General features: G+C 35.7%; 1 protein-coding gene across 6 annotated transcripts in view; it reads right to left on the reverse strand.

Moving 5' to 3' along the window:
- LOC116581350 (ATP-binding cassette sub-family A member 3-like) overlaps window positions 1-13,225 on the reverse strand; it is a 183,551-nt gene that overhangs the window by 136,145 nt on the left and 34,181 nt on the right. For all 6 annotated transcript variants that reach the window (XM_032328503.1, XM_032328504.1, XM_032328502.1 and 3 more), the window contains 3 exons: window positions 9,333-9,506; window positions 6,277-6,458; window positions 2,599-2,736 (listed from right to left, as the gene is read on the reverse strand). In XM_032328503.1, the coding sequence (XP_032184394.1) occupies window positions 2,599-2,736; window positions 6,277-6,458; window positions 9,333-9,506 (494 nt within the window). The remainder of the gene's footprint in view (window positions 1-2,598; window positions 2,737-6,276; window positions 6,459-9,332; window positions 9,507-13,225) is intronic.

Here is a 13,225-nt window from a genome sequence, read left to right on the forward strand (position 1 = left end):
CTTCACCCAAAACTGCTAGAACTCATACAGGAATTCAGTAAAGTGTCAGGATATAAAATCAATGCACAGAAATCAGTCGCATTTCTATACCAACAGCAAGACAGAAGAATGAGAAATTAAGGAGTCAATCCCATTTACAACTGTATCCAAAACCATAAAATACCTAGGAATAAACCTAACTAAGGAGGCAAAGAATCTGTATTCAGAAAACTATAAAGTCCTCATGAAAGAAATTGAGGAAGACACAAAGTAAAGGAAAAATGTTCCATGCTCACGGATTGGAAGAACAAATATTGTGAAAATGTCTCTGCTACCTAAAGCAATCTAGACATTTAATGCAATCCCTATCAAAATACCATCCATTTTTTTTCAAAGAAATAGAACAAATAATTTTAAAATTTATATGGAACCAGAAAGGACCTCAAATTGCCAGAGGAATGTTGAAAAAGAAAACCAAAGTTGGCATCATCACAATTCCAGACTTCAAACTCTATTACAAAGCTGTAATCCTCAAGACAGTATGATACTGGCACAAAAACAAACACATAGATCAATGGAACAGAATAGACAGCCCAGAAATGGACCCTCAACTCTATGGTCAACTAATCTTTAACAAAGTAGGAAAAAATATCCAATGGAAAAAAGACAGCCTCTTCAACAAATGCTTTTGGTAAAATTGGACAGCCACATGCAGAAGAATGAAACTGGACCATTTCCTTACACCACACACGATAACAGACTCCAAATGGATGAAAGACCTCAATGTGAGACAGGAATCCACCCAAATCTTTGAGGAGAACAGAGGCAATAACCTCTTGGACCTCAGCTGCTCCAACTTCTTTCTAGAAACATTGCCAAAGGCCAGGGAAGCAGGGCAAAAATCAACAATTGGGACTTCATCAAGATCAAAAGCTTTGCACAGCAAAGGAAACAATCAACAAAACCAAAAGACAATCAAAAGATGGGAGATATTTGATATACCTACTCTGTGCTTACTGAGTTATCACAACAGCAAATATTTGAGATATTTGCAAATGACATCTCAGATAAAGGGCTAGTATCCAAAAATCTATAAATAACTTATCAAACTTAACACCCAATGAACAAGTAATCTAATCTAAAGAAATGGGCAGAAGACATGAACAGACATTTCTGCAAAGAAGACATCCAACTGGCCAACAGACACATGAAAAAATCCTCAACATCACTTGGCATCAGGGAAATACAAATCAAAACCACCGTGAGATATCACCTCACACCAGTCAGAAAGGCTAAAATTAACAAGTCAGGAAATGACAGATGTTGGCAAGAATGTGAAGAAAGAGGAACCCTCCTACATAGTTAATGGGAATGCAAGCTGGTGCAACCACTCTGGAATACAGCATGGAGGTTCCTCAAAAAGTTGAAAATAGAGCTGACTTATAACCCACCAATAGCACTGCTAGGTGTTTACCCTCAAAATACAAATGTAGTGATACAAAGGGGCACATGCACGTGAATGTTTATAGCAGCAATGTGCACAATAGCCAAACTAGGGAGCTTCACTGCTAGGAAATCAGCATGAAAAGTGGATCCACAGACCCACTCCCCAGTGAAACAAGAAAAGTTGTGAAAATTCAAAAACAAAACAACAACAAAAAAATCACATATCATCTTCAGGAATTGTCCTAAGGGAGCACAGGAAACAAGAAACATGTATTTAAGAAAATCTACTACAACTTGGTAAATGACAGACTTGCTGTTTTTAACATGCTAGTCTAGTTTCTCATTCTAGGAATTATTCTAGTCTACTCCTCTTCCTTCAGTGTCCTCCCACCCCCCAGTATTCTCAGTTCTGTTGGCAATCTCTTGGATCTGTCCATTTGTCTTCATGTACACTTCCACAACCCTTATCCAATTCTTATTTCTTACAAAAAGTAGCACCCAGTCTTCTTTTTCCCATTCTTTTCCTTTTCAACTCCCCACCCTTCAACACCCTGTTTTCCATACTGTAGCCAAAATGATCTTTAAAACACGTGTATCATTTTCCTCTAGTGATCACCAATCAATGGCTTTCCAATGAAGCTATTTATTATCATTCTTTTGCCTCCAAATATACTGACTTCTTTTTGCTCCTCAAATACATGGAGATCTTTCTCACCTCAGTTCATTGAATTTGTTATTTGCTGACTGTGGGTATTATTCTTTTCTTACTTAGCTTTTCAAAAAAATTAGTTCTACTCATTTTTCAGATCTCAGCTCAAAGGTCATCTCCTCAGAGAGATTTCCCTTTAACTACATTTAGTGTCATCCTCTGCACTTACACTCAGATGTTACTAAGGTATCTAGCTTATTTTCTTCACAGAATTTATTACAAAATTGAAATATCACTTGTTGCCAAGCCCATCAGAGGAGATTAAAAGCATAATGAAGTAAATACTATAGTGTAAAGATATATCTATGCATTCTATGGATGTCTCTTAAATTACAATTATACTGATTATGACCCATTCATTATTAAGCATATTATTTGTTTTCTAGAAATGGCTAGTTACAAATCCAGGGCACAGTATATGGCTTTCAGTCTTTGCAGGAAAAAGAGACCTTTGAAAGAAATACCTTGTGCAAATGTTTGATCTGGATACCTGCCACCAAAGTAGTAGGTTCAGGCTCAAAATACTTGTTTGGAGCTTCCCCACAGTTTTTCATCTCTTCTTTCTTCCTTCTAGTTTTTGGTTCACCAAACCAGTAGGAGTGCTACAAAGAAAGCCAAAATGTAATTACTAGGATGAGCTTTCAGAAATGAAGCATTTCATCTGAACACATCTATAATGAATAAAATGACTGACTTAGTAATCAAAATGGGTCTACAAAGAAAAGTCCAGGACCAGATATCATCACTGGTACCAACCATTTAAACAAGAGTTAACGAAAATTGTTCTCTAAGCCTTTCAAAAATGTAAGAGAAAGGAACAGTTTCTAACTCATTCTATGAGCTCAGTGTTACTTGAAAAGCAAACTCCAAAGTCAGACAAAGACATCACAAGGAAAATAAACTACAGACCAATATCCCTTACTAATACAGATTTTAAAATCTTCAAAATATACTTGTAAACTAAATCTAATAGCATATCAAAAGGAATATTCATCATGGCACAGTGGGACTTATCCTAGGAATTCAGAGAGGTTTAACGTACAAAAATCAATCAATGAAATATATCACACTAATAGAACAAATGGAACATGATCATTTCAACTGAAACAAATAAAGCCTCTGACAAAGTGTTTCATGATTAAAAAAACACTTGGAAAACTAGGAACAGTTTCTTGAAATTCATCAGGGAACTTATGAAAAAACCCACAGCTTAGTCTTCAATAGTGAAAGACTTAAGCTTTTCCTCTAAAATCAGGAATAAGACAAGGATACCTGCTTTCATCCTTGCTATTCACAGAAATAAAAGATAACCAAACTGGAAAGAAAGAAGTAAAACTACCTATATTTGAAGATAATGTGATTCTACATACTGATATGCCCAAAGAATCCTCTCCTATATACACTATTAGAGCTAATAAACAAATTCAGCAAAGAGGCAGGATACAAGATCAACATGTATACATCAGTTGTGAACTATGAACAATACGAAAAGAAAATCCTATTCTAACAATTCTATTTATAATAGGATCCAAAAGAGTAAAATACTTAGGAACAAAGTTAGAGAGGTGAACGACTCATATACTGAAACTATAACACCTCAATGAAAGAATTTAAAGACAATATAAATAGAAAGCCAAAAAAGAAGAAGAAAGTTCATGGACTGAAAGGCAATATTTTTCTGGTGGTGGTGGTGGCGGGGGGGTGATTCTGAGATCATCACTGTGTGCTTTGCACTGATTCCCAGAGTTCCCTGCATCACAGGGCTCCAGGGGCCCACAGTGCTGACATGTTCTTTCCTGGCTGCTTTCCTTTTCTGTCTCATTTCCCCCTCTTTCTGATCCTTACAAATAAATTTCAAACCCTGTGAGAGACAGCACTTTTAATACAGCACTACTACTTAAAGCAATCAACAGATTCACTGTAATTCCTATAAATATTCTAATGGTTACTTTTACAGATATAGAGAAGCTGATCCCAAGTTCTTATGGACTCCAAGACCTCCTAATAGCCAAAACAATCTTGAAAAAGAAGAGAAAAAGCTGGATGACATTTTCAGATTTTAAAACTTACTATAAAACTATAGTAATCAAACAGTGTGGTATTGACAAAAGAACAGATGTATAGGCCAATGCAATAAACTTAAGTATGCAAGAGTGAAACCATACATTTATGGTCAATCAATTTGCAACAAGGGTGCTAAGACCATTCAATGGGGAAAAAAACAGTCTTTCCAAAGAATGGTATTGGGACAAAAGGATATCCACAGCCAAAAAATGAAGCTGAATCCCCTATCTCATACTATATGAAAATCAACTCAAAACTGATCAGTGATCTAAATTTAAAAGATAAAACCATACAATTCTTTTTTAAAAAACCATCAAATTCTTAGAAGAAAACACAGGGGTAAATTTTGATGACTTTGGATTAGATATGACACAAAATTCACAACCAACAAAAATTTTTTAATTGGTTTTGAATCAAAGTTAAAAATTACTGTGCATGGAAGAGTACTACAAAGAGAATGAAAAGATAAATCAGAGAATGGAATAAAATATTTGTAAATCATGTATCTGATAAGGATATACTGTCCAGAATATATATTTAAAAAAAAAAGTCACAGAGTTTGAATAGACATTTCTGTAAGTAACATATCCAATGGCCAAGAAGCAAGCCCATGAAAATATCTCAACATGATTAATCATTAGAGAAATGCATATCAAAACCATGAGACCACTTTATACCCACAAGGATGGCCATAATAAAGGAAAAAGAATAAAAAAGGGTTTTGAGGCTGTGGAGAAATTGGAACCCCGGTACATTGCTTGTGGGAATGTACAAATGGTGCAGTCACTGCAAAAAACAGTTTAGTGATTACTGAAGACAGGAAACAGAATTATCCTAAATACTAGCAATTCTACTCCAAGGTATATTCCCAAAAGAACTGAAACAGGTACACAAGCAAATATTTATAGATAAATATTCCTAGCAGCGCTATTCAAACAGCCAAAAGATGACCTACATTTCTAACTATAGGTTGATAAAGGAATTGTCCTATATACTTACAATGGAATGTTATTCGGTAATCAAAAAGAATGAAGTGCTGATACATATTCATGTATAAACTTCAAAAACATTATGTTAAGTGAAAGAAGCTGAATAGTCACATATTATATGATTTTATTTATAAAAGACATCCAGAATAGTAAGTCATAGAAAAAGAAAGCTGATTAGTGCTTGCTAGGGGCTTTGGGATAGGGAAAAATGGGATGTGACTTCTTAATGGGTATAAGGCTTTATTTTTGGGGGTGATAAATATTTTGGAACTAGATATGTGCAAGTACATTGTAAATGTACTAACCTCCCATGTTTTGTTCCACTTCAAAATAGTTAGTTTTAACATATGAATTTCATTGGAATTAAAAATTTTAAGGTGAAAAAAGAAATGAAGTACTCTAAGAACTTGAAAAAACACTGGCTTACTCTGTGGCTATTGCATACTTCAAGGGATTGAACTTTGCAGCAAAATTGTGTATTATTTATGTCTCTAGGATTTAGAAGTAAAAATTGCTTTGAAATGTTAGTGTTCAGGAAGAAGAGACAAAACGGAATTATTCAACAATGAAGTCACAGCCAATGCATTTTATCACACTCAGAATACTTTCTTTGTACTGTGTATTATTCAGGAATAATGTGGAGGGCAAGATGCAGAAACTCTTCCACTCTAAGTAAACTGCTCTACTCCTTGAAAGTAAACAGGTGGTAAGGACAGAGATACGGGAAATAACCAATCCTCTACTTACCAGGATCTAAGAAATCATTGCATGTTATTTAGCTGGGAAAATCTTCTGCAGACTTTCAGGTTTCTTTATCCCTCAATCTAATTTACTATGTACCATGTAGCTGAAGAAGAGTTCTATTACTCGCAATTTTTAAATGTATGGGGTTTCAGTGTCTTATCCACAGATATGCATTTGTATATGTGGAAGGCTTTAAGAGATCAAGAAATAGCTAGCATTTTCATATGGCTGGCATGCACAGGCAAATTATTCTGCATCTGACCTTTTGATTTGCCTATAAATATTAAAAGAAATAGGCTCAAAAGGACTATGACTTTTTATAATAACATCAGCATTAGTACTCACCATAAGAAAAAAGTACCATGGTTGGGGCACACCATACTGCCCTGGAAAGACAGTTTCTATATACCAGGTCACAAGGCCATACAAGAAAGCATCAAGTAAAAGCATCAACAAAATATAGCCAAACATGAGATTATCCTCAAGGCTGACTGGTGTCCAAATATTACTCCATCTAATACCAGTTTCTGAAATAAAAAGGAGATACCATGGATGACAGCTCTGTGAAACAGCAAAGAAAAAAGTTGATACTCTAAATCCTGTCACTGTGAATTATCTATATGTTAATACCCTTATTGTTTAAGTCATCTAAGAAAATGATAGAATATGTAATAATACTGGGTTCTTCTGACCTCAATTTAGAATCTACAAAAATAAATAGGAATGACTGAGACAGGGTCAATGAATGAAACAATAATAACAAAAATGGCAAGAAAAAAGCAAGTCTATTAGATCCTATTTTTCTATCCCTTCATACTAAATTCACATTTAAACTACCATCAGAGTACACAAATCTGGAAAAATATTCAACAGCACTAGAGATGGATGCTGACTATATTACAAAGCAGAAGAAAAAGAGATTTTGCTTAAATATAGTTCTGGGGCACCTGGGTAGCTCAGTTGGTTAAGTGTCCAACTCTTGATTTTGGCTCAGGTCATGATGTCAGGGTCATAAGATCCAGCCCTGCACTGGGCTCCATGCTGGGTGTGGAGCTTGCTTGATTCTCTCTCTCCCTCTACCTCTGCTCTTCCTCCCCCACTCACACACATGGCACATACAACTCTCTCTAAATCAATCAATAAATAAAGTTCTGAAAGAAGAGAAAAAGAAAATCATTAAAAAAGTTATCCTTTGTGGGGCACCTGGGTGGCTCAATGGGTTAAAGCCTCTGCCTTCGGCTCAGGTCACGATCCCAGGGTCCTGGGATTGAGCCCCGCATGGGACTCTCTGCTCAGCAGGGAGCCTGCTTCTCTTCCTCTCTCTCTGCCTGCCTTTCTGCCTACTTGTGATCTCTGTCTGTCAAATAAATAAATAAAATTTTAAAAAATATCTTAAAAAAAAGTTATCCTTTGTTCTATTTCTTCTATTTTTGGACAAAGTATAGCATAACTTAAAAAGCATGGGGGCTTGCAGTGAACTCCTAATTCAAAGACATTTCATGAATATGGTCAGTGAAACTTGTCCTTTCTTCAGCTTCAGCCTCCCTTTCCTACAGATCAATACCATCAGAATATTCACTAGCACTGTGTATTTGAAAAAGCTATAAAAAAGTAACAGCTTAAGAAAAAGTATTTGGTAGAGTTAAAAATTATCAAAATGAGGGCGCCTGGGTGGCTCAGTGAGTTAAGCCACTGCCTTCAGCTCAGGTCATGATCTCAGGGTCCTGGGATCGAGTCCCGCATCGGACTCTCTGCTCGGCAGGGAGCCTGCTTTCTCCTCTCTCTCTCTGCCTGCCTCTCTGCCTACTTGTGATCTCTCTCTGTCAAATAAATAAATAAAATCTTTTTAAAAAATTATAAAAATGAAAGCCATTTTGAGAGACCGTGAACAGCAAATTAGCAACAACAACAACAAAGGTAGAATGCAATTTTAGGAAGTCTGCTGTACCTTGAGAAATCCTCCCAGCCAGAACACAACAGGAGTTCGTGAAAGAGAAAATATAGAAAAAAATAACTAAATAAAATAAACTAACCCAATAAAAAATAATTCAATTAGAAAACAAAAAAGTGGGTGCCTAGGTGGCTCAGTTGGTTAAGCGCCTGCCTTCGGCTCAGGTCATGATCCTGGAGTCCTGTATCGAGCTCCACATCAGGCTCCCAGCTCTGTGGGGAGTCTGCTTCTCCCTCTGACCCTCTCCCCTCCTATACTCTCACTCTCTTTCTCTCTCTCTCTCTCAAATAAATAAGTAAAAACCTTTTAAAAAACTAATTAGAAAACCAAAAAGTATACATTCTGTTGTAGACTAAGCCAATGAAAATCCCACATCTAGATAAATACCAGTGAAATTTTAATGTTTCAGGTATAAAGAAAGAAAAATGCAAGTATCCATACAGAAATCATATGTATATTCTTCTGACTGGCTGTTCATTGGGAGTAGGTTTTTGTTCACAGGTGAAAAAATTAAGTCCTTAATCATCTTCATTAATGAATAAATGTAATGAAATTCCCACTAAATCCCGGTAAGAGTTTTCATAGATTTTGATAAAGGTATTCTCAAAGTGACATGAATAAAAAACAAGGTCTGGGGATAAGAACATATTAAGACTTGTTATAAAGCTATGAGAAAACCATTGTAGTACTGACACAAAAGTAGAATAAAAGAGATCAAAAGACTGGAAAAAATCACCAGAAAGATACATGCATATGTGGAAACTTGACATAAAACAAAAATGGAATTTGAAACCAGTAGAGATCAACAAATTATCCAATAAATGATGGTAATAGCTTGATTTTCATATGGAAAATAAAATTAAATTCTTAGCTCAAACTGGCAGAAGTATCTACTCTGCACTTACTGAGTTATCACAACAGCAATAGCAATCAAAGCTAAGCTATGAATATCTTATAAGATAGTATTTTTATATTGAAAAAATTATTTACATTAGTATGCATAATGTTTGAGCAAATATATGTGTGTTGTTATACTAATAGCAAAAAACTGGAAACTACTTAAATATACATTGCTAGAGAACTAATCAATTATAGTACGTCACAATGGATGGAATATTAAATGACTGTGTAAAAAGTTAGTATTTCTCTATGTGAGAAGAGGTCTAACAGATTATTAAGTTAAATAAAGCAAGCAGCAGAACAGGTTTAAAACTACTTTGAGAGTATAACTGGAGGCTTATTGTGGAGTAATGGGGAACTTATAATTTTTCACAACTCTGGTTTTTCTTTTTTTAGTTCACTTAACTGTTTTTACAATAAACAAATCTAGGGATAAATAATTTGTATAGGATTTTCTTACTTCGTTACCCACTGTCCCACCTATGTTGTCTCAATTCCACCTTTCAGGGAATCAAACAGCAAAGGCAAAATTTGCAGGGCAAACACATACGTCTTACTTCCAACTTGAGCAGACGACTAATCCCTAGTGCCAATGCAACATTTGAGCTGAGACAGGCAGCCACCTTCTTGGTAAGGGTCATCTGTCCGTAGAATTGATTAATAGTATTAAATGGAAAGAAACTGGCAAAATATAGAAGACTTCCAGCAGAAGCAGCCAAATGGACTGAAAATAAGGAAATTATAAGGTCACTCTAAAGCAATATGCAAAACAATGACTTTTTCTACTACATTATAGAGAAAAGAATGTAAGCTCTATGAGGGAAGAGTATTTGTCTTTCTTTTTCATCCTTGTATCACCATCAGGCTCACAGTACATGCTCCCTAAATATGTGTTAAATAAATGAATTAATAGTTTGTGTACAGGATATTTATAGTCATTTAAATGAAGATTTATTCATGAGCACTGGGCTTGAGAAATTATAAATGCACACTATCAGTAAATAACAGCTAGAGTTTCCAGAGTCTTAAGTACTGGGTAGAATAAAAAACTCTGTATGAAGTTTTAAACATATAAAACATGAAGTTTTAAACATAAACAAAAAAAAAGAAAAAAAAGAAAGAAAAAAATAAACATATGCTTCCAATCTCAATCACGATGCCCCAAATAAAGAATAGCTGAATAGGGGTGCCTGGGTGGCTCAGTGTGTTAAAGCCTCTGCATTCTTTTTTTTTTTTTTTAATTTTTAATTTTTTATTTTTTTAATTAAATTTATTTATTTTCAGCATAACAGTATTCATTAATTTTTCACCACACCCAGTGCTCCATGCAATCCGTGCCCTCTCTAATACCCACTACCTGGTACCCCAACCTCCCACCACCCCACCACTTCAAACCCCTTAGATTGTTTTTCAGAGTCCATAGTCTCTCATGATTCACCTTCCCTTCCAATTTCCCCGAACTCCCTTTTCCTCTCTAACTTCCCATGTCCTCCATGCTATTTGTTATGCTCCACAAATAAGTGAAACCATATGATAATTGACTCTCTCTGCTTGACTTATTTCACTCAGCATCATCTCTTCCAGTCCCGTCCATGTAGCTACAAAAGTTGGGTATTCATCCTTTCTGATAGAGGCATAATACTCCATAGTGTATATGGACCACATCTTCCTTATCCATTCGTCCGTTGAAGGGCATCTTGTTTCTTTCCATAGTTTGGCGACCATGGCCATTGCTGCTATAAACATTGGGAGTACAGATGGCCCTTCTTTTCACTACATCTGTATCTTTGGGGTTAATACCCAGGCCTCTGCATTCTGCTCAGGTCATGATCCCAGAGTCCTGGGATTGAGCCCCACATCGGGCTCTCTGCTCAGGAGGGAGCCTGCTTCCTCCTCTCTCTCTGCCTGCCTCTCTGCCTACTTGTGATCTCTGTCTGTCAAATAAATAAATAAAATCTTAAAAAAAAAAAGAATAGCTGAATAAATTGCTAACTACTGAGAGTTGGATATGGTTAGGTCCATAAGCATTGGATCCTATGGGCTCAAAAAAGAATTCTTGTTAAGATTATCATTGAGATGACATAAAGTCAACATTAAAGAAGAAAGTAATAACACCCAAATCATGGTCAACTAATCTTCAACAAAGCAGGAAAGAATATCCAATGGAAAAAAAAGACACTCTCTTCAACAAATGGTGTTGGGCAAACTGGACAGCCACATGCAGAAGAATGAAACTGGACCACCTTCTCAAATCATATACAAAAATAAATTCAGAATGGATAAAAGACCTCAAAGTGAGACAGGAAACCATTGAAATCCTAGAGGAGAACACAGGCAGCAACCTCTTTCACTTAGGCCATATCAACTGCTTGCTAGGCACATCGTAGGAGACAAGGGAAACAAAAGCAAAAATGAACTCTTAGGACTTCTGCATGTTGAAGAAACAAAACTAAAAGGCAACCTATGGAATGGGAAAAGATATTTGCAAACAACTTATCTGATAAAGAGTATCTAAAATCTATAAAGAACTTATTAAATTCAACACCTGAAAAACAAATAATCCAGTTTAGAAATGGGCAGAAGACACAAACAGACATTTTTCCAAAGAAGACACCCAGATAGCTTACAGATACATGAAAAGATGCTCAGCATCACTCAGGATCAGGGAAATACAAACCAAAATCATGATGAGAAACCACCTCAGACCTATCAGAATGGCTAAAGTTAACAGCACAAGAAACAACAGATGTTGGCAAGGATATGGAGAAAGAGGAACACTCTTACACTGTTGGTGGGAATGAAAACTAGTGCAGCCACTCCAGACAACAGTATGGAGGTTCTTCAAAAAGTTAAAAATAGAACTATCCTACAACCCAGCAATTGTACTACTCGGTATTTACCCAAAGGATATAAAAATTATAGATTCAGAGGGGTACATGAACCCTAATGTTCATAGCAGCATTATCAATGATAGCCAAACTATGGAAAGAGTCCAAAGGTCTACTTACTGATAAAGAAGATGTAGTACAACACACACACACACACACACACACACACACACACCCCACAGTGGAATATTACTCAGCCATCAAAAAGAATGAAATCTTGCCCTATGCCATGATGTAGATGGAACTACTAAATGAAATGTCAGAGGAAGACAAATACCTTATGACTTCACTCATATGTGGAATTAAGAAACAAAACAGATTAACACAGGAGAAAGGGGAAAGAAAAAGAGAGAGGAAAACCATAAGAGACTAATTATAGAGAACACACTGAGGGTTGATGGAGGGAGGTGGGTTGTGGATGGGCTAAATGGATAATGTGTATTAAGGGGGGCACATGTTGTGATGAGCAAGGGCTGCTATATGTAAGTGATGAACTGCCAAATTCTACTTCTGCAACCAGTATTACACTATATGTTAACTAACTAGAATTTAAATAAAAACTTGAAACAAAAAAATAAAGTTAAAAAGGCAAACACAAAAAAACACTCAAATTACAATGATATCAACTGTCTCATTCTTCCTTTAAATCACTTTATTGAGGTATAACTGACATATAAAGAGCTGTACATACTTAATGTAAACAATTTGATGAGTCTGGAGGTAGGTATATACCTGTGAATACTTGTGAATACATTATAATCTATACTATAAACATATCTATCACCTCCCAAAGTTTCCTTCTGCCCTGTTTACTTATTATCTTTTTGGTGATAATGAATACTTAACATAAAATGTACCTCTTAGCAAGTTTTTTAAGTGTATAGTACAGTATTACTGTAATACTACAGTATTACTATTACTTATAGGCACTATGTCTTTTAGTAGATCTCTAAGATACTTCTTCATCTTGCGTAATGAAACTCTGTACCCTTTCATTAATACCTCCCTGCTTCCCTTTCCCCCAACTCCCAGGAAACAACCATTCTATACTGTGTATAAAGTATGACTACTTTAGATGTTTTTTTAAATTTAATATTAATTTAATTCAGTATAAATCAATTGTGTTTTTTTTTATTTTAATTCCAGTATAGTTAACATACAGTATTTTATTCATTTCAGATGTATAATATAGTGATTCAATGGTTATATATATTACTCAGTGCTTATCAAGATAAGTGTACTTTTTTTAAATTTATTTTTTATTTCTTTTCAGCATAACAGTATTCATTGTTTTTGCACCACAGCCAGTGCTCCATGCAATCCGTGCCCTCTCTAATACCCACCACCTGGTTCCCCCGACCTCCCACCCCCCACCACTTAAAACCCCTCAGATTGTTTTTCAGAGTCCATAGTCTCTCATGGTTCACCTCCCCTTCCAATATCCCCCAACTCCTTTCTCCTCTCTAACTCCCAAGATGCCCTTCAAAGGATGAATGGATAAGGAAGATGTGGTCCATATACACTATGGAGTATTATGCCTCCATCAGAAAGGATG

The sequence above is a fragment of the Mustela erminea genome, chromosome 20, assembly GCF_009829155.1.
Source record: "Mustela erminea isolate mMusErm1 chromosome 20, mMusErm1.Pri, whole genome shotgun sequence".
In the NCBI taxonomy this organism is placed as follows: Eukaryota; Metazoa; Chordata; class Mammalia; order Carnivora; family Mustelidae; genus Mustela; species Mustela erminea.